The sequence below is a fragment of the Rousettus aegyptiacus genome, unplaced genomic scaffold (assembly GCF_014176215.1).
Source record: "Rousettus aegyptiacus isolate mRouAeg1 unplaced genomic scaffold, mRouAeg1.p scaffold_m13_p_3, whole genome shotgun sequence".
Taxonomy (NCBI): Eukaryota; Metazoa; Chordata; class Mammalia; order Chiroptera; family Pteropodidae; genus Rousettus; species Rousettus aegyptiacus.
This window is the reverse complement of record NW_023416306.1, coordinates 6425561-6446506: the sequence shown is the minus strand read 5'-3', so window position 1 is coordinate 6446506 and position 20946 is coordinate 6425561. Positions and strand designations below refer to the sequence as shown.

The 20946-nt window shown below is 43.1% G+C and overlaps 1 protein-coding gene, 1 long non-coding RNA gene and 2 pseudogenes across 4 annotated transcripts in view; 1 reads left to right on the top strand and 3 right to left on the bottom strand.

Annotated features, from left to right (window-relative positions):
* Positions 1-722: 722 nt before the first annotated feature.
* On the bottom strand, positions 723-13617 carry LOC118614985. The gene is made up of 3 exons (XR_004956231.1): positions 13334-13617; positions 2780-2891; positions 723-1605 (listed from the first exon to the last, which is right to left on the bottom strand). It is a non-coding gene; the product is annotated as an uncharacterized LOC118614985 (long non-coding RNA).
* Positions 5266-5384, bottom strand: LOC118600501 (annotated as a pseudogene).
* Positions 11581-11720, bottom strand: LOC118601430 (annotated as a pseudogene).
* STXBP1 (syntaxin binding protein 1) overlaps positions 12373-20946 on the top strand; it is a 61192-nt gene continuing 52618 nt past the window's right edge. For all 3 annotated transcript variants that reach the window (XM_016163696.2, XM_016163697.2, XM_016163695.2), the window contains exon 1: positions 12373-12534. In XM_016163696.2, coding sequence (XP_016019182.1) covers positions 12498-12534 — 37 coding nt within the window. In that variant the 5' untranslated portion in view covers positions 12373-12497. The remainder of the gene's footprint in view (positions 12535-20946) is intronic.

Below are 20946 nucleotides of genomic sequence, written 5' to 3'. Positions count from 1 at the left end.
TGGGGGCGGAAATGAAGATGAGGATGAAGATTCTAGGTTTTAGGAGTATAAGGCGATGGGACTAGAAGACAAGTGAGATTCTAGTCTAGGGTGCAAAATTTAATGGGGGGTATGTGCCAAAAACCTTAGTAGTCAAGACACATAATTGTTTAATGTAATATTTTTAAAAATCAAAACTAATGCCAACATTTCCATTATGAGCAAAATATGAACATTTTAAACAAAACCGGGATACGACACAGTTTTGTGTTGATTGAGCTTGGAACAAAAGGAAAAATTCTGATCCCATTACCCTAGTCCTGGCTCTCGGGGCCCTGCTGTTCCTCCCCTCTGCCTGCAGGGGGTGGGGTCCGTCTGGTTTTGGCAAATAGGTCTTCTCTGGGCCTTTGCTTTCGGGATGTGCGGAATCATTTAAAGTAGATGCTGACCTGGCCAGGTGGACAGTCTGCGAAGGCAGATAAGTCCTTTACACTTTCTAGGCATCGGCTTTCCAATCTGTAAAGGGCTAGGAGCTCACACATATATAATATGTGTGTGTGTGTGTATATATATACATATATATGTTGAAATCTCTTATTCCTGGGGGTGAGGGAGAGAACCCAAAAGTAAAAATGGTCTACAGTTTTCCTTTTAAATAATATGTATATATATATGTATATATGTATATAATATATATATACATATAATATAATATGTGTGTGTGTGTATACATATATGTTTGAGTACTAAAGTAATGTTAGTAAAATGGAGTAAAATGGATCAGGAACTTTCTACATTTTCCTATGATCTAGAATAGTTGTATAACATAGGCATAATCTGATCTTTAAAGATTGGATAAAACTCAGCTGTAAAACCATCTAGGTTTGGTGCCTCTTTCTACCTCCGAAATTTTATTAAAAATTTAAATCTACAAAAAAGTTGAGCACTCTTTAGGTAGATTCGCCAGTTGTTAACAATTATCACATTTGTGTGTTCTCTCTCTCTCTCTCTCTCACACACACACACACACACACACACACACACACACACACTCCTGCTTCACTTTGTACTGTATGAACTTAGCTGGAACCTAGTTTCCTAGAATTCTCTTCCCCGTGTGATTCCAAGTTGGGTTGGCCACAAAATAAATGCGCTCATGGTCTAGAAGGAGCAGCCATTTTTTATGCTCTCCGCTTGGGCGGAGGGCCTCAGGTCCTGCCGTAGCTGGTACGTGGTCGTCACTGGATTGCTAACTTGCCTTGTTGGTTTGGGCACCACCAGGGCCTATGTGTTCTCTGGTTCCTGCTGGGAGACCTAGCTTCTGAGTCCTGGGCCAGGTACGTGTGCAGCTCTGCACAGGACACCAGTTCTCCTGCAGGTCAGCTATCTCACTGAAGTTGGAGAGGGTGAGGGACAGATGTCCCAGTTTGTCCTTGCTCTCCCCATGACACATCCATCTCTCCCTTCCCGTCACCAGCAGGTGTCAAAGCCTTGAACATTCTGTTTCACCAGCATCTGCGATTGCATGAGGTCTGGTCCCTGTTACCAATCCCTTATATCACTGTAGTGGCCCCGCATCTCTGGATCACACGCACACCACACTTAAAATTTTCTTTACTGAACTATCTGAAAGGTGAAACAAAACATCAAACACTTCATTCCTACCCACCTTTTTTAAAAATGCTATCTCCCGAGATTTAGGACTTTCTTCTATACAAACAAAATCCCATTATCCTGACCAAGAAAATGTCATTACCCCAACCAGCAGGAACTAGATATAATATTACCTAGCACACTGTCTTGTTCAGATTTCTCTAATTGTCCCAATATTGTCCTTTTAGCTGCTAAAAACAAACAAACAAACAAACAACCACCTCTAGGATCTAATCCAGAATCCTTCAGTGAATCTGGTTGTCACATCTCTTTAATCTTTTCATCCAGAATAGTTCTGCTTCTCCCCACCCCCTTTTATGACTTTGATTTTTTTCAGAGTCTAAGTCAATTGTCTCGTAGAATAGCCTACCATTTTTCTTCTTTAATTTGTTTTTGTACATCATTAATTTTCTTTTGATTTGTCTGTTTGCTTCTTCATGATTAGATTCAGGCCGAACATTTTGGAGCTGGAATACAACATAGGTGGCGCTGTGTGTTTTCCATTGTGTCGTCTTAACGCTAGATTGTCCCATTATTTTGGAATGCAACCTTTTTAATGATCTTCCTTATCTCCATGGTTCTTAGTCTGTTAAAATTTTCTACTTCTTGGGTCCATTTTGATAGCTTATATTTTGCTAGGAAAAAATCATCTATTTCCTTTTGTTATTCTAATTTACTACCGTAATAGTTTTAATAATTATTTTAACAATATCTATGTCTGTGTTTATATTGCCTTTCTCATTCCTAATGTTGAACGTTTTTGCTTTTTCTCTTTGCTTCGTTTTCTCACACTTGCCTTTACTTAGGATTTTCTCATTTGATTCGTTTTTTTCTAACAAATTTTATTTATCCTTTTAGCATCTTCCCCATTTTATTAATGCCGGCTTTCATTTTATTTTTCCCTCTTATTTTTTGCTGTCTTCCTAATTTCTTAGGATGAACACTTAATTCCTTATTTTTGGCCTTTTTTTAATAATAAAAGCATGTAAAGCTATGAATGTTCATCTGAGCACAACTTTAACTGTGTTCCATAGGGTTTTAGCACAAAGAATTCTTTTCATTTACTTTTTGAGATGCTCTTTAAAATAACGGCATACTGTATTGATTGTGTAATGAAAAGCGAAGAAAAAAATGTATAAAACCAAACCTCATTATACTTCCATCGCATTGTCCAGGATTTCCCTGCTGTAGTCAGAGGGGAAAACGCAGAAATTACTAATGATGATAGCACAGCAGCAGCAGAGGAATTGATCTTGCCTCTAGAGGAAAGAAACGGCATTCTTTTAGCATTAGGAAGTTCATTCAAAAACGGCCGGCAGGGGAAGTGGGTGGTGAGACATGGATCTCCTAGAGGGAGTGCAAACGGCAGGAGAGTCGTCTTCAGAGTACAAAAAGGTCTTTGTCTTCCTTCCTTCCTTCCTTCCTTCCTTCCTTCCTTCCTTCCTTCCTTCCTTCCTTCCTTCCTTCTTTCCTTCCTTCCTTCTCTTCTCTTCTCTTCTTCCTTCTCTTCTTTTCTTCTTTTTTTTTAAGCAATCAAAGAAAACACCAAGGTGGAACGAAGTAAACTCTAACTTAGAATGCAGAATGCAATGCTGTCTCTTCTCGTCGTGAGGCCCATCAGTGGGCAGGTTGGGGGCGTGGGAGGTTGCTTGTAGCTTTCAGTGAAACAGGGCCGAACTGTTTACAAATATACTTGAACAGCTCTCAGGGGGCCATGTTTTCGCCACAGAAAGTGGCGGCATTTTTAGTCCCCAGGGTGGGATACTGCAAACAAATGGCTTCAGATTCTTGGGGATCCATTCAACAAAATAATAGCAATTTTTGTTTGGTATATTAAACATCTGCTCAAACAACTAACTCTTCTGTGTATACAGAGCATGACTGTGATGTGTTTAAGGGGGTAGCTTTTCAACAGCTGGAGCAAGGGTCACAGCCTGGAAGGGAGGGAAGGACACGGGGGTTAAGAGTAGCCCAGAGCATCAGAGGGGTTTGGGAGTTCCTGTGTAGAGGGGCAAGGAGGTCCCCAAATTTCTGAGCTCGTGGACAATCAGACTCCACCCAAAGCCTGCCTCCTCTGTTCCTTTGCTTGGCGCAGAGTGTTCCCCATCCATGCTTCCTGTCATCGTCATCACCACCATCACCGTCACCATCACTATTCTACAGGGGAAGGGAAGGCACCTGAAATATCTCCAGTGTGCGCAGGTCGTGGCGAGGGGAGCCAGGTCCCCAAGATCGACCCCCTTGTCTACCGGCTTCCTCACTCAGGAGAGAGCAAGAGACATCCAGTGTGATTCAAGATAAGGAGCCTAGGCCCCAGGTTATGTATAAATGGACAATGGAGAAACTGGCGGGGGCTATGCAACCAACAAGGCAGGACTGGAGCCTAAGCATGACCCCTGCTCCTCAAATCTAACAGTTGTATTAGGTCTGCACTTGGGCGGGGAAGGCTGTGGGTCCTGATTCTGCCATGGGGTAAGGCGAGAAGGCGGCTGCTGTCAGGGAGAGGGGTGAGTGGGGTAAAGTGGGGGGTAGAAAGGCAGTAGACAAAAGGAGAGGGAGGGAGGAGGAAGCTGGAAGGGCTAGAAAGAACCTGTGTTTCATTCGAGTTGGGAGGGCCAGGCACCCCTGCTTTTCTCATGCTACAGGGAGCTTTCCAGGGTCTATTTTACATGACACTGGTGCTGGGGGATGTGTCAAGAGCTGAGATGGGGGGGTTAAGGTGTTGCTAAGTAACAGTCCGCCTTGGATCTAATGATGGAGCAATCCTCCTCCCAGCCACCCTCTGAGCCAGGGCAGATCCATGTATTGTGGGGCCTGAAGCTTCAACGATTGGGGGGAGGGGCTCTCCTTAAGGAAAATGATGAAACAATTACCAAACCAAAATTAGGGACAGAGCCTTGGAAGGGGCCGTGTCTCACAGTACCCCCAGGTCTGCTCAGAGCCACCTCTGGTTTCTTTTCCCTAAGTCCCACCACTTCTGGAGACGGAGTGGGAATTTTTACATGAAGCTTCTGGGCCAAAAACAAAACACACTGAACAAAACTATTTCCCCACTTAGAATGAAAACTCCTTCCTCTAGGATCCCACAACAATTTAGTTTGTAAAAAGCATGAATTTTTCTCTGATACTCGAAGTGCAAAACATGTCATACTTCTTTATTTTGTTGAATGGATCCCCAAAGGAAGAGATTGGATTCCCCCAAGCAGCAGGTTACCAGAGAGGCACTGACTTCCACCCTACTCACATAGAGTCCCCGAGTGGCCAGGGCTTTGGACAGTAGTAAAGATGTGACTGCCTGGGGGACCAAGAACTAGGGCCTCTGGCTTAGCCTGGAAAACCAGGAGAGACTCCCTCTGCCCAGCCTGGCTCTGGGGTGGCAGACTAGAACCAGCCAATTTTAAGTGGATCTGTGAGCACTGCGGTGGAAGCCTCTGAGGTCAGCTGATGTGGACAGCTCAGTTTTTCAGGGACTCTGAAAGCCCCATAGTCTTGAGACATGCCCAAGAACAAGGAGGGAGCCACCCCAAAATGAACTATTTTTTTCTTTTCTTTTCTTTTTTTTTAGGTGAGGCAACCCTTGGTTGACCTCACAGATTGCAAGGACCTTGTCAGTTTACAATCTCTTATTTTTTATGCCTACAGCACCTGGTCTTCCTAGGTGGTCTCCCATCCAAGTATTAACCAGCTCCGACCGTCCTTAGCTTCCGAGATCAGACAGGCTCGGGCGTGTCCAGGGTGGTATTGCCGTAGACTCACCCGAACTATTGTGCCAGCCACCTCAAGGCTTCTCATGGAAAGATAAGTGAAGCCCGAACCACAGAAAACTGCTTTCTACTGTCCATCCTCACCTCCCATATGCCAGGGTTTGAATCCTGGCCCTATCACTTATTGGCTATGTGACCCAGGACAAATGGCTCAGTTTCCTCATCTGTAAAATGGGGATAAGACAATAATAGTTAACTGCCTCACAGCTGATGGTTAGGAATAAATGAATTGATATATGTATAGAGCTTGGACTAGTGCTTGGCACAGAGTATTCCCCACATATGCCTGCTGTCATCGTCATTGTCACCGCCATCATCATTCTGCCAGGGAGGGGAAGTCACCTAGGTGTGCAGGAAGGGAAGGGGCTCTGGTGGTCTGACCTATCCTCTTCTTTACCAATCCTTTGTTTTCAGCCCCGCCCTCACACCCACCTTTGGAACTACCTGGTTCCAGTGACTCCTGAGCTTCTCCAAGGTTCTGGGCTCGAGCCAGCTAGCCTCTTTCTAGAGAGTCGTGTCATTAACCCTCACCCACAGGCCGTTTTGTCTCCCAGGGCCTCCTTTTATCTCCCACGGCCTCCTTTTCTCTTCTTGGTGTTCTCGTGGATTTAAACCTTTGATCATCCCCCTGCTAGTGTTGTGGTGGGTTTTCTGGAGGAAGCAGAATCTACCTTTTATAACTAGATCTATTTTTCTGAAACAAGACTTTGAAGGAAAACATTAACTCTTCTTTATTTTAGGGGAAGGGGCATGTGGGAATTTGCTTCATTACTTTTCTGCGTTTTAAATGTTAAAAAAAGAGACACACCCCCTAATCAAAAGAGTCCCCTTGCTCGTGATCCCCTACGGTTCATCCAGGGGTTGTTGTTGTTGTGTTGTTGTTGTTGTTGTTGATGTTGTTTCTATCTTTCTTGTGGAACGGTAAGTTCACGCTTTTTCCAGAAGTTTGGAATACAGCCTTCCTTATCTCTCGGTCAATCCTCACCTGTCTGCACCTTGACTTTTTCCCCAGGTAACCAGTGACCCCTCGACTGCCACATCCATCGGTGCTTTTCATCTTTATCGGGTATGAGGTACTGTTAGCTATCCCGCGTTTCCGCACTCCTGGCTCACTCTGTACCTCTCCGGCCATTTCCCTTCTATTTCCTTCAGGTCTCTGCTCCCTTTGCTCAGCAAAAACTAAAGCGTTCCCCAGGGGCCCTTCACATGACCACTCCCCAAGCCCCAGGTCATCCGTCACTCTTCCTGGCATTACCCATACTTTATGGGCTGACAGGAATGTCCAGGCCTGGCTCCCGACTTTGAGCTCCTATCCAACCACTTCTCAGTGACGTCCAGCCTACCTCTCCCCTTTAAAATGCAAACTACCCAACCCCTTACTCCTATATTTGTATCAGTGCACTTAACACCTTCTAACATACTATATAATTTATCATTTCACCTTCATATCCACAAGGAATTTTCTCGTTTGTTCTTCGCTGTATCTCCAGTGTCTAGGATAGTGCCTGGCACATAGTAGGTGCTCAATAAATATTGCTTAATTAGTGAATGCACCACACTTTGCCTATGCCAGAGGTTCCCAAACATGGCAGCCTTTGTCACTAATTTTTTCATCATGTCCCAGACCAAAAGAAAAAGCTAACAGCACTGTTTATTAAGTCGTTAGGATCTAACAACTTACGTTATGTCTTAACAACTGAGTAGCCATTTTAAAACATAATACTAACAAAATAAAAAAAAATTAATATAATTTTTAAATAACCACCATTACTTATGAATGGGATATAGAATCACAGACCTTGGAATCACATCAGACATCAGCACTCTCAATTCCTGTTCCATCTTAATTTTCATGAGTTATTTGATTCTTATCACATTAATTGCCAAAAATCTGGCTTTACAAAGATATAATGTCATAGAAAGGAATGTAATAGAGTCTAATGTTGGAACTGTGAACTACTCTAGCAAGTGGTTTCATAGTGTCCAACAGATGATATATTACTGTTTCTCTCCAAAATTTAAAATACTCCACTGTGCCCCTGTTAATTTGCTATTGCACCCCAGGGTGCCCTGACTGACACAATTTGGGAACCATGGGCCTAAGGTCTTGTCTTTGATTGGATTTGATTTTCTCCTACTTCTCAGCCTCTGGACTCGACTCAAATGTCATGTCCTCCGTGAAGCTTCTGGGCCAAAAACAAAACACACCTGAACAAAACTATTTCCCCACTTAGAATGAAAACTCCTTCCTCTAGGATCCCACAACAATTTAGTTTGTAAAAAGCATGAATTTTTCTCTGATACTCGAAGTGCAAAACATGTCATACTTCTTTATTTTTCTAAACTGAATAAAACTGGCTTTAAGCCCCCACTGTCTGAGGTCCCTGAGACTTCTAATATCTGGCATTTTGGGGTGGCTTCCTCCTTGTTCTTGGGCATGTCTCAAGACTATGGGGCTTTCAGAGTCCCTGAAAAACTGAGCTGTCCACATCAGCTGACCTCAGAGGCTTCCACCGCAGTGCTCACAGATCCACTTAAAATTGGCTGGTTCTAGTCTGCCACCCCAGAGCCAGGCTGGGCAGAGGGAGTCTCTCCTGGCTTTCCAGGCTAAGCCAGAGGCCCTAGTTCTTGGTCCCCCAGGCAGTCACATCTTTACTACTGTCCAAAGCCCTGGCCACTCGGGGACTCTATGTGAGTAGGGTGGAAGTCAGTGCCTCCCTGGTAACCTGCTGCTTGGGGGAATCCAATCTCTTCCTTTGGGAAGAGGTATTAGACTCCTATAGTTTGCACACAGGTAGCTTGGGGGCTGGACGTGACCCATAAATGTGTTTTGTCTGTTCAGTGTGGGGTTATTAAATTTTTTTAAAAAATCTGTTGGAACCTTTAAATACTGGAAGATGTCACATAATTTCTACAATCAAGACCCTCAGGTGCTGCATAGAAACCACTGATAGCGGCAGAGGCATGGACTCTGCAGTTGACCACATCTGTGGCGTCACTCCCCTCCGCCTGGCCCCTACAGTCCTTTGAGCTTGAGATCCCAGCCTAGGCTTTTGAAAACAAAGCCTTTTGATAATGTAGTCTAACCTCAAACACAAAGAAACCGATAACTCACTCTCAGAGGCAAGGATGTACCAAACTCAAACATTCCCGTCCAGCTGCTCTCTGTAGGAAGGTGGGGTGGCAGAGGTGGCTGCGGTGAAGACAATTACTTTTTCATTTTCTGTCAATAAATCCATAGCAGCAAAAAAGGTAAGACACCAAATAAGCTGTGCTTACAGCCTCATGTCATGTCATTTTTAACGATATCAATAGCTAACTTTCGTTGGGGGCCTTACTAAGTTCTCAGTATTAGAGAAGGAAACTAACAAGGTATTATCTTGTTGAATTCTTCCGAAAATGCTTCTAAAAGAATGTAGCAGAATCTAAAGGTCCAGCAGCCAGGAGGAGGGGAGTGAAGGTGAACGTGAAAAAATGCAGCTGAACGGAGGCAAGTGCAAGCCAGAAACTGTCGCGGAAGAGGCCCAGAAGCTGGACCCAAGGCTCTCCAAGAGGCCCTGGGTGTGTTGGGGACCCAAAACAGTGGGTCCCCGGCCTCAGTAGGTCTAGTAGAGGCAACTGCACCCAGATGCTCGTGCCTCGTCCTGGTCTACCCCATCGTCTATTCTGGCTTCTTTTCTTCTCTTTCCCCACTCTCGGTCCCTTCAGGCTGCTCCCTGTCTCTCTCTGGCCTTACCCCTGCTTCTCCCCGCTGGTCTCTGCATCCCTTTCTCCACCTGCGAGGTTCCTAGCGCAGCGGCCGAGCGGTCACGTGACCACTGTGCGACTCACAGGAGTCTTCCCACCCCCAGTGCGCCAGAGTCTGCAGGCCGCGCATGCGCAGTACCAGGAGCACCTGCGCGCCAGGCGGGCGGGGCGGTAGAGCAGCCTAGAGCATCCTGCGTCCCACAGCCCCACCCCGCCCTCAGGCTGGGCCGAGCGCCGGAAGGTGGATCGGCTAGGGTCCAGACTCCCAAGAGATTTTGGTCCTCGTTGTTGATGCGCTCCCAGAAAGCTGTTCATACAGCTAAGCCTCTCCTTAGATCAGGGCACTCGGGCTGCGCCTGGGCGGTGGACGTTCTCCTCTGGGTACCAGGAAATCGGAGCGTGAGACCAGGGTCTGCCCTTAGAGCTGTGTGACCTTTGGCAAGTAACTTGACCTCCCTGCGTCCTAGGAAAATGGAGTAATAATAGCACCGACCTCGTGGGGCTGTAGTGAGAATTCAATGAAAATTCATGAGAGCTCTTTGCGCGGTCTGGCCTTTATCAAATGTATATGCAAATAAAGAATACAGAACAGAGGGTAGTATTGTATGATGACCGAGGGAGAATTTTACGTTGTCGTTTAAGTCATCCTGCTGGCTCCTCAGAGCCACCCTGTGAGCGAAGCCCAGAAGCTTTATTGTCTCTCTTTCCCAGATGAAGAACCAAGGCTCAGAGATGTAAGTTCTGGAACCAGGTCTGGATTCTCCATGTAGGGAGATTCCAATTTGCCACCTCAGAGTCAGGAGTTTTGGAGTGAGTTCACAGTCTGTCACCCCACTAGCTCTTTCAATCACCCTATTTAAAATAACATCCGTTTTAAAGACTTTTGCCACTCCTAGTAAACATCTCAGGTACACATCTGCAGGAAAAGATTTCTATTTTTGGTCTTCCTTCTGCACAAAATAAAAATAAAAATAAGAAGCTGCTGTATTTTATTTGCTATGACCTTTGAGGAGGTCTCATGCAGATTCCAGCTCACCCAATAGTCCTAGAATCCCACAGTGAGGTCTAGTCCTGGGGGCAGTCCTTTCCATCCTACCCCTCAGACTTCCTTTTAGCCAAACCAATCCCCTTTTTGTTCCTGAAAAAGCCAAAGTCCTTTGTGGTACTTGGTCTTTGTACCTTTTGCATGTCTGCATTGGACACTCCCCCTGGTGCTACCTTTTACTCATCTCAGGAAGCCTGCTCTGACTGCATCTCCCCCATACTCCACCTGGTCAGGTGCCTTGTTATTCACTCTCACGGCACCCCCGTCCTTCTGCTTCAGCACTAATCAGGACAGTAACTCAGTGCTGCATGTGACTTCTTGATCCCTGTCTGTCTCCTCAGCTGGAATCTGGTTTCCTTGAGGGTAGTCTCTGCTGATACATGCCAGCTGGCTAGGGAGGGAACATGTGGGATCACAACTGCATCCTAGGTCCTCTTACATTTACAAAGCATCTCCTCCTTTTCCAAATGCACCTGAAACTATCAATACCTTCCTAGGGTAAAAGGCTGAGCCCAGACATGAAGAGATGACAGAACACTTTCTGTGCAAAGCCATGTAAAGGTTCTGTTGCAGTAGTTTGGGGTAGGGGTGAGGAGATGGCTGAACCAGGACATGTGGCCTCTTGTCCTGGCTCAGCCATTGTTCACTGCATGACCTTGGGAAAGTCCTTCTTTAGGCCTCAGATTCTTTAGTTGTGGCTTGGTATAAAATAATGGTGCAGAATTCAGATTCTAGAATTGGATCTTTCCTTTGTCACTAGCAATGCACTATCGTCTCTGAATCTATTTCCTCATATGTAAAATATTATATTTCTTAATACTATTAAGAAAAAGACCTAGCTCACAGAGCTGTTCCAAAAAACTTAATGAGTATTCATTGATTTTACAACTACTAGCTCTCAGTCCTCTTTGATTTTTTACTTATTTGTCTTTCTTTGAAGCCAGAGGTGGGCCCCGTCCTATATTTCAAAGGTAATCTCCCCCATCAACAAAGAAATTTCTGTGAAAACTGACCTGGGACCACTTTGATAGATGTGAACCCTAGGAAGGAAATACTGAGACCAGAGTTGCCCCATAGCATATTCTTATCAGATTTGGGACTTAGAAATTTCTAGATTTTGAGTGCCCAAAGACTAAGATCTGAATCTGCCTTGTACGTGGCTGTAGCTTCAATGCCCAGAATAGTGGCTTACATATAGCGGTGAGAGAACAATAAATATTTGCTAATAAATGATACACAGCCTGAGAGCAAGTCAGGTGCTCAATTCTTATCTATCTATCTATCTATCTATCTATCTATCTATCTATTTATCTGTTTATTTAGGCGAGACAACCCTTAGTCGACCTCATAGATCGCAAGGACTTTGTCAGTTTTACAATCCCTTATTTTTTATGCCTACAGCACCTGGTCTTCCTAGGTGGTCTCCCATCCAAGTACTAACCAGGTCTGACCCTGCTTAGCTTCCGAGATTAGATGGGATCGGGCTTGTTCAGGGTGGGATTGGGCTTGTTCAGGGTGGTATGGCCATAGACAGGTGCTCAATTCTTTGAGCCTATGTTTTTTTAAATGAAAATGAAGATTTTTTTTAAAAAATGCCCAATTATTGTGAGGATTTAATGAGATGATGCATGTAAGGGGCTTAGCATAGAGTTTGACACATAACAATTCAGTGAATGGGAGATCTATGGCTATAGGTACCCAGAAGAGATAGAGATGTTGTGGCTGGGAGTGGGTACTACTAATAACAGATCTAGCCTTCGAGTCCTTTTTTGAGGCGAGAGAAAAAATGGAAGGCTCCCAGAAAGAGGAAAGACAGGACCATAGCTGGGTTTCGGGAAGATGGAGAGTGTCAGTAGCCTGTGGCCAGGGATTCAGGTGCGAAGGCAGCAGAAGGGACTTTAGATCCCTGCACTCAGGGAGCGCGCGGTTGCCGGGGACGCGCGGCGCGTGAGGTGAGGGGGAGAGCGCGGCTGTGGCACCAGCCAGGAGCCGCCTCGCGCCCAGCCGCATCTCGGGGGGCGGGGCCGAGCCCCAGGACCGCAGTGCGATTGGCGGAGGCGCGCGGGTGACGCGAAAGGCTGGCGCGGGGCCCCGCCCCAGGGCGGCCCCGCCCCCGCGCGCGCGCTGGTGGGTCGGCAGCCTCGCTCTGGCTCGCGCCGCGCCCCCGCGCCGAGTCCGCGCGTCAGTCGGTCCCCAGCGCGGCTGTGGGGCGGCGAGCTGCAGCCAGCAGAGCGCGCCAACCCAGCCAGGCGGCGGAGTCCGCGGGCGTCGCGTGAGGAGGCTCGGAGCCCGGAGACTCGCGCAGCGCGATGGCCCCCATCGGCCTCAAAGCCGTGGTCGGAGAGAGTAAGTGGAGCCGCGGTCCTCTCCGCAGGCAGGGGCTGCGGCTGCCCGGGAGGAGCCCGGCGCCGTACCTGCCCGCAGCGCCCCGGCCTCCGCGCTGGCTGCTCGCCCCGCCCGCGGGGGGCTCACGGCTGGGAGGGCCCGGTTATCCCGGCGCCGCCCTCCGAGGAAAGTCCCTCCGGCCTCCCGCGGCCCGCGCCCGCTTCTCCTCTCCCCCCGCTCTCCCCTTCCCGAATTCCTCACCCTTCCCCCATCCCTCCTCTCCACCCCATCCCCTGCCCCTTCCCGTTTTATGCACCCCGCCCGTCTTCACCCCCTCTCTCCTCCTCCATCCAGCCCTCCCCTTTCTTCCCACCCTTCTGTCCCCCCTTTACCTCCATCCGTCCTCAGCCCCATCGCTCCATCCCTTCACCCCGTCTCTCCGCTCTTCAACTCCATTTTTCTCTCCTTCACTGCACCCGCCCTCCTTCGTTCCTTTTTCCTCTTTTTACCCCGGGCACCCAAACCTCCCCCCTTACCCCCTGCTGCCCATTATCCTTCCCTTCCGCACCTCATCACCCTCCCCTGCACCCTCTTTCTCCTTCCCTCCCGTTACCTTCCCCTCATATCCTCTCTCCGCTTCCTTCCTTTATTTCCTAAGCTCTCTGATTCCACTCCTTTTTCTGTCTCCAGTCCCTCCCTCTTTCCCACCCCCCTTCGTGAATCGTGACGAGCGAAATCCCGGCCCGCGTCCTCCTCCCGCGTCCTCCTCCCTCCCGGGGATCCAGAGCCAGAGCCGCGGTCCCCGGCTGCAGAGACCCACCTGGGAGCGGCTCCGCGCGCCCAGCCCGGGCCACTCCTGGCCGCTGGAGAGAAGCCAGTTTTCCAAAGGCTTGGCTCTGGCTTGCAGGGTTGAGGCCGCCTCTCTCCTTCTCCCGTTCCAGGGTCTTGGCTTCGAGGGCAGGGTCTTATCGAGGTCCTGAACCCTCTTAAATCACACGGTAGATGAGGATGGCTGTCGTGTGCAGCGGGAGGAGTGGCTCTGCCCATCACCGCAGTCTGCAGTCTCCCGGTTTGCACAGCTCAGCCCTTGCACGGCTGAACGTTTCGGGGCCTTTCAAACCACTGTTGCAGGGAGGAAATGGTTGTTTATGGGTTTGGATGAAAGGATCGACGTAAATGGATTTTGAAAAATGGATGGTGGTGAGTGTCGACCGCAGCGGAGCGAGGGCTGATGTTAGTAATATTTGGAAAACGGCGCCCTCAGTGCTAAATAAGATTGGTAATATGTGTGGACAAACAGTGTCTTCTCGGTATTTTGGCTATTTCTTTAACAACAACCACACACACAAAAAAAGTGTAGGAATTGCTGTGGCTTTTTCTACCTTTATTTTAGAAGGAAGAATTAAAACAGGGCATTTCTCTGGAGGAGAGAAAAAGGAAATATGATCAAAATGGTGGAAATTAATTTCCTTTCCAATGATTCTCTCCTATGATAGCACACACGCTCTTCTTTTTTTGCTATCAAGTGTTTTTGGCTGTGTAATGTTTCCTTTGCGCATCAGTACTGTTTTTTCTTTCCCATTCTTTTCATTGATATAGGAAATATCCCCACTTGTTGTGCAATCTTATCTGCCTTATCACATCAGAAGAAATTTTTATAAAAACTGAACCCCAATGATGAAGTTTTTTTTTTTTTTAAGTGCCCACTGTCACACCTGCCTCATACAGTAAAGGTTCTGAATCATGCACCTTCTGTTTTCTAAGGAAAATCAAAGCATTTAGCGATCCTGTAATGACAACACGCTCATTTTACCCATGGGAAAGAAGTGGAGGCTCAGAGCAGTTAAATGACTTGCCAAAATCAGTGTTAATTACCTTTTAAAACCCAGTGTCCATTTCCTTGCAATACTAGTTTTAAAAAAAAAAAAACACGCTTTCTTCATTATTCGATATATGTCATTTCCTTCCAATACCTCTTAAAGGGTTATGGAATGTGAATGTTACACGTTACATTCTTTCAGATGTTTTTCATAGGTGCTTTTACAACAAAACCCATAACTGTTATAGAAATCAAAATTTTGCCTCCTTTTGCCAGGACCCAGGTGGCTCCTTAGTCCTCCCCCCACCCCCATTTTTTTAGAAGCAAGCATAAAGGTAAAAAAATAAAAATAAAATCAATACGTAATATGGCCAAAATTTCTTTTCCGAAACAAAGCAAAGCCACTGCTAATGGAAATAAGCAAACCAATTTTACATAAAATTGGTGAATGTTTGAGCAGTGTTCTGTTCCTATAACAATTGAGTCAGGTATATATTTCGGAAAAAAATATATTATTACAATCCTTTGTCAATGACACAGGTTAATTCTGGCTCCTAATTTTTGATGGAGCTTCCAGCTTTGCATTTTTTCTCTAAAGATAAAAATGAAATAAAGATTTTTTTTTTTAACCAACTTATACCACTTTAAATGTCACCTTCACAGCCTGGTCTTGCCAATCAAAATGAACGATACCACATAGTCACTGTTTATTATATTTCCTCTTTAATTTTCTTCATAGCACTTAAAATTAACTGAAATGATCTTGTTCAGTGTTTGGTCTGTTTTGTTTTTTGCATTTGTTTGATTGTTTCATCCACTGGAACGTTGCTTCCAGGAGAGCAGGGTGACATGTTCCCCACTATGCCCCGTGCCAAGAACAGTGGCTGGCTCATAGTTGGCAGTCAATAAATATCTATCGAATGAATGAATGAAGAATGTGGAGAGCAAGATAAATGTAGTTTTTGGCTTCTTGTCACATCTTTCCGAGTTGAATTTTCATAGATACAGGCACAACAAAAGTAGAAGAGATGGGTCAACTTTAGCTGTTTATTCAACAAATGTTCATTCAGAGCGTGCTAGGAACTAACCGGGGGATACAGGGTGATTAAAGTATGGGGCACACTCATACTGTTGTGACAGACATAGACAGTCCTGAGACGCTTTCCCTGTCACTCCTCTATCACTCCCCAGACACACTTAGGGTACACTCAGTATATTGCACTTTTTCGTGGGTCTTGCCCAACTAGACCAATATTCCTTCATGGGAGAGTTGAACCTTGTCTTAATTCTTCTGTCCGTCCTTAGTGGGTGAATTAGTGCTCGGTACTCAGTAGATGTTGAATGAATGGCTTAATCTTTATGTATAGCAGTTCCGAGAAGGGACTCTGGAAGTAGACTACCTGGGAAAAAAGTCTGATCCAGTACTTATTAGCCATGTGACTTTGGCAAGTAATGGAACATTTTTATGTCTCAATTTCTTCATCTATAAAATGAGTGATCATAGCACCTACACTGTGGGGTTCAGTGAGTATTAAATGAGGTAATACAGGTATAGTGTTGAGCACAGTTCTTGGCATAGAGTAAATTGAGTAAATATTATCATGATGAAAAGATCCACAAAGAGGGTCAAAGTGTTAGAGGACTTCAAGAAAAGAGACTATTTCTATCCTGTGGGGCCAGGTTTTGGGGGGAGAAAGGAGAGTGTTGGATAAACTCCTTGAAAGAGGTGCAGGTGCGCTGGCAAATGGAAGACTCAACCTGAAAAACATGGACGATTTGTAATTCGACCCCATTTCTGTCCCCAGTCCTACTCATTTCTTTACCTTTTTTACTTTTTTCTTTTTTTCTGTAAAATGTAGTTGTTTTCTGCACTCTACAAAGAGATTGTAAGAGAGAGGACAATTTAATTTTTTGTGGCACCTTATGTCTATTTTTTGTTAATAGGCGACGTTTCAATTATATAAATCCATATTGTGTAACCTAGAGTTTATTCTTGTTCCCTGAAGTGTTGTCAGTGGGTTACAAAGATGCAAGGATTCCAAAACGTACTGTATTTCTTGTTTCTTAGCTGTTAGCAATTTCTCATGTTCATTTATAAGAATCACATTCTTTTGGAAAAGAATGTGGTTTCGATTTGTACATTAAAAACATACCTTTTTCGAGTGGGGTCATGATAAATAGGCTGTGTCAGAAATTGAGAGGACACTGTGACAGAAGCAGTCTTCATTCATCTCTTACGCTTATTTTAAATAGAAACTTTGGTTAGCATACACACAACAAGTATATTTTGAACTATATTAAATACGTGTTGCATTTTTTCCATTAAAAAATTAACACATAATTTGCATACAATAAAATTTGCCCTTTTTAAAAAGTGAAGAGTTCACAAATTTCAGCCTTTGCATACAGTCACGTGACCACCACTGTAATCAAATACAGGACAGTGCCTGTCAACCGGTCAGTCAGCAGTCAGCCTCTTCCTCCACTCCCAGCTCTGGCAAACACTCAGCTGTTTATTTGCCTTTTCCAGAATGTCTTATCCAATACACATGCAATATGTAGCTTTTTGAATAGACTTCTTTACTTAGCGTAATGCATTTGAGAGGCGTCCATGCTCCTGTATCTGTCGTTGGTCCCTTCTCATTGCTGACCGCTGTTCTGTTGTATGGATGCACTACAGTTTGTTAATCCATTCCCCAGCTGGAGAACTTTTGAGTTATTTGCACTTTAGGGTAATTACAAATGCTTCTGTAAGAATTTACACACACACACCTTTTTGTGTGAGCGTTTCACTTGGATATGTAAATACCCAGGAGTGAGATTAATGGATTGTATGATAAGTTATGTTTAACTTTATAAGAAATGGTCAAAATTGTTTTCCAAAGTGGCTGTATCATTTTACATTTCTACCAGCATCCTTGTACTTGGTATTGTCAATTTTGAAAATTTTGGTCATTCTGATAGGGAGCGGTTTTAATTAGCATTTTTGTAATAACTGATAATGACGAGCATTTTTTCACTTATTTATTTGCCATCTATATATCTTCTTTGGTGAAATGTCCAAATCTTTTGCAAACTTTTTACTGAGTTGTTTGTTTTTTATTACTGAGTCTTTTGAAGTCTTTATTCTGAGTGCAAGTCCTTTATCAAATGTATGATTTGCAAATATTTTCTTGCAGTTGTGACTTGTCTTTTCATTCTATTAACAATATTTTTCAAAGAACAGAAGATATAGGGTAAAATCCAATTTGTCAATTTCCTTTTATAGATTGGGCTTTTGGCATTCTAGCTAAGAAATCTTTGCCTAACTCAAGTTGACGAAGATTTTCTATGTTTTATGTATTTTTTATGTTTTCTTCTAGAAGTTTTATAATTTTAGCCTTACATTTAGTCTTTGATCCATTTTGAGTTAATTTTTATGTATTGTGTGAGTTATCAAGGTTCTTTTTATGTGTGTATGAATTTTTCTGCTATGCGAATGTCCAGTTGTTTCAGCACTATTTATTGACAAGGCTATCTTTTTTCCCATCGAATCTTTGTTCTTTGTTGAAAATCAGTTGGCCATGTATGGGTGGATCTATTTCTGGACTCTAGTTCTGTTTCATTGGTCAATATGTATGCTTTCACAAACACCCATTCTGTCTCAATTATGATAGCTTTAAGTTAAGACTGGAAACCAGGTACTATGAGTCCTCCAACTTTGTTCTTTTTCAGATTGTCTTGGTTCTTTTGGTTCATTTGCTTTTCCATATGAATTATAGAATTATCGTGTCTATTTCTATTTTGAAAATCTTTCTGGGATTTTGATTGGAATTGTATTGAATCTATAAATCAGTTTGGGGAGAACTGGTACTTTAACAAATTTATTTTTAATATTTTAGTTTCTTTACTGTATTACAAAGTGAAAATTATAATTCTTAGCTTCACAAATAAGGGAGCAACTCTATAAGGAGAATTATATGTAGTTTATTTAGCAAGGTCGCAGGATACAAAGTCAATTTATACAAATCAATTGTATTTCTATATACTAGCGATGAACAGTTAAAAATTGAAATTTAAAATAGTGCTATTTACAGTAGAACAAAAAATGTGAAATAGGTATAAGTTTAACAGAATAAGTTCTATATCTGTGCGCTGAAAACTACAAAATACTTATAAAGGAAATCAAAGAAGGCTTAAATAAATGGAGTGATATACCGTATTCATGGATTAGAAGAATTTATGTTACATTTATTTTTAATTTTTTAGAGATGTGTTTTCAGTTCTCTTGGGTAGATACACGGGAGTAAAACTGCGGTTTATTTAGTTACTCTATATTTTACTTTTGAGGAATTGCCAAACTGTTTTCCAAAGCGGTTGCACCATTTTATAGTCTCACCAGCAGTGAATGAGGGTTCCAATTTCATAATATCCTCGCTAACCCTTGTTATTATCTGTTTTTTGTTTGTTTGTTTGTTTGTTTGTTTGTTTGTTTTGCTTGTAGCCATCAAATGGGTTTGATGTGGTATCCCATTGAGGTTTTGATTTGCATTTCACTGATGGCTGTTAATGTTGAGCATTTTTTCATGTGTTTATTGGTTATTTGTATATCTTCTTTGGAGAGATGTCTATGCAAATTTTTGCCCATTTTTAAATAAGATTGTTCGTTTACATTTTGAATCTACCTGTTTCCATTTGAAGTTATTTTACTGTCTTTTAAGAGTAAAAGTTGAAAGCTTCAATGAATGATAAGTATTACTTATCATTTTGTTTCTTTAATCTTCTACCTTCTATCTTTTTCTCTGTGTACTTTTGATAAGAACTTTTTCTTGTAACAATTGTGATTTTATGTCCTTTGAGACAGTTCATTTAAAATTTGAAAATTGTTGAATGATCCTGTCGTGTCTTCATTCCAAATTTATTAAATAAAATTATATGATTTATTCTTACTTTTTAAAAGGATTCTAATATAGCTTGCTCATCCTGGGATGAGCTCTAATCCTTCAAAGGCTGTTCAGTACTATTTTTTTTCCAATAAGGCATCTCCCTCTCTCTTGTCTGGAATAGAAGTTTCTCCTCTAACTCTTTTGACACCATTCTATTCTTTCTTATGGCATTTTATTGCGTTGTGCAATAGGTTATAATTTTTTTTGTCGTAAGTTTTTCTTCCTCGTTAAATCATAAGACCCTTGAAGGCAGGGACCGTGTCTTATTCCTTTTGGCATTTCCCATAGTTCCTAGAGCAGTTCATTACACATGGCAGGCAGGCAACAGATATCTCTGGAATTAAATTGCATGTTCATACTGTATTCTCCTTAGGCCCACACCCTTCTATGTTTTCCCCACATTTCTGGACATTACACATTCTTGAACTCAAAGCTGATATCCAGTTGGTACCTGCTGGTTTGGCTGGTATTAAAATATTGAAAATCCTCCGTGCTAGTTGGGAAATAGTTCCTGCCCTGAGCCCCTAATCCCCCTGTTGCCCAGGTCCCTCTCCTGGAACCCCTGGGATCTTCCCATGATGCAGCAGCCAGAAGGACAATGACACAACACAGGGCTGTAGAATATGCTCCTGTGTAATGGTATCATCCATTTGGATTGGGTGGTGTCTGTCTTTATTAAATATTTAAAATCTATTCTGCCGTCATATATAATTTCTAGGGAGATTGTTACTTCTTCCAAAATCACATCTAGTCTGGATAGTTTTCTAAGGTAACTAAATGGTGTTGTATTCCTAAATTTCTTTTAAAAATTTATTTTAGGGTATATGCGATAACATGGGCCTTAGATTCAGATAGACATGAGCTTTAATTTGGAGACCAGTCATTACACATCTGTATCATTTTGGACACATTAGTTAAACTCATTTAATTGGAAAATTAGGATAATTGTATTTGGTTTGCAGGGTTGTTTTAAACATTAGAGACAATGTATATAAATTACTAGTACATAGCTCCGTGTGTAGTAGATGATTATTTAAAATGGTGGCTACTATATTAATTCCTATATTCTTTTATTTATGTTTTACCAGTATGCCTTTTAATTATTATAGTAGCTACGTTTAGAGTTTTTCGAAGTTCATAATCAATTTTCTTAATTTATTTCCTGATTTCTATTTTATATATACTATCATTTTATGTATTAATCTTCCTTTTAAAAAATGTTAATATGACCCATCATGGTATCATATGGAGAAGCTAAGGCTTCTTAAACGATCTTTACTTGATAGTCATGTATTTTTTTCTGTATTATTAAATTTTACATATTTTTGCATCTCTATTTATTAACACTGGAGCCTTGTTGCTGTTTTTTGATCATTCCAGGTACAATCCCACCTCAGGGCTTTGTCTTTGCTCTTCCCTGCATCTGGATTGTTCTTCAGATATCTGCATGCTTTTTCTCTTAATTCTTTTAGGTTTCTGGCCAAACACCAACTCTCCAATGAGATCTTCTTTGAGTACTTTATATAAAATAGAAGCTTTCCCTAATTTCCCCCAGAATATCCCTCTTTCCATACTGAATTGTCAGATCTGACATTTCATATTTACTAGATTATTTGTTTGTTTATCCCTGCTTCCACCAGCCAAATGTAAGCTCCATGAGAACTTAGGCTATTTTGTTACTGCCCTACC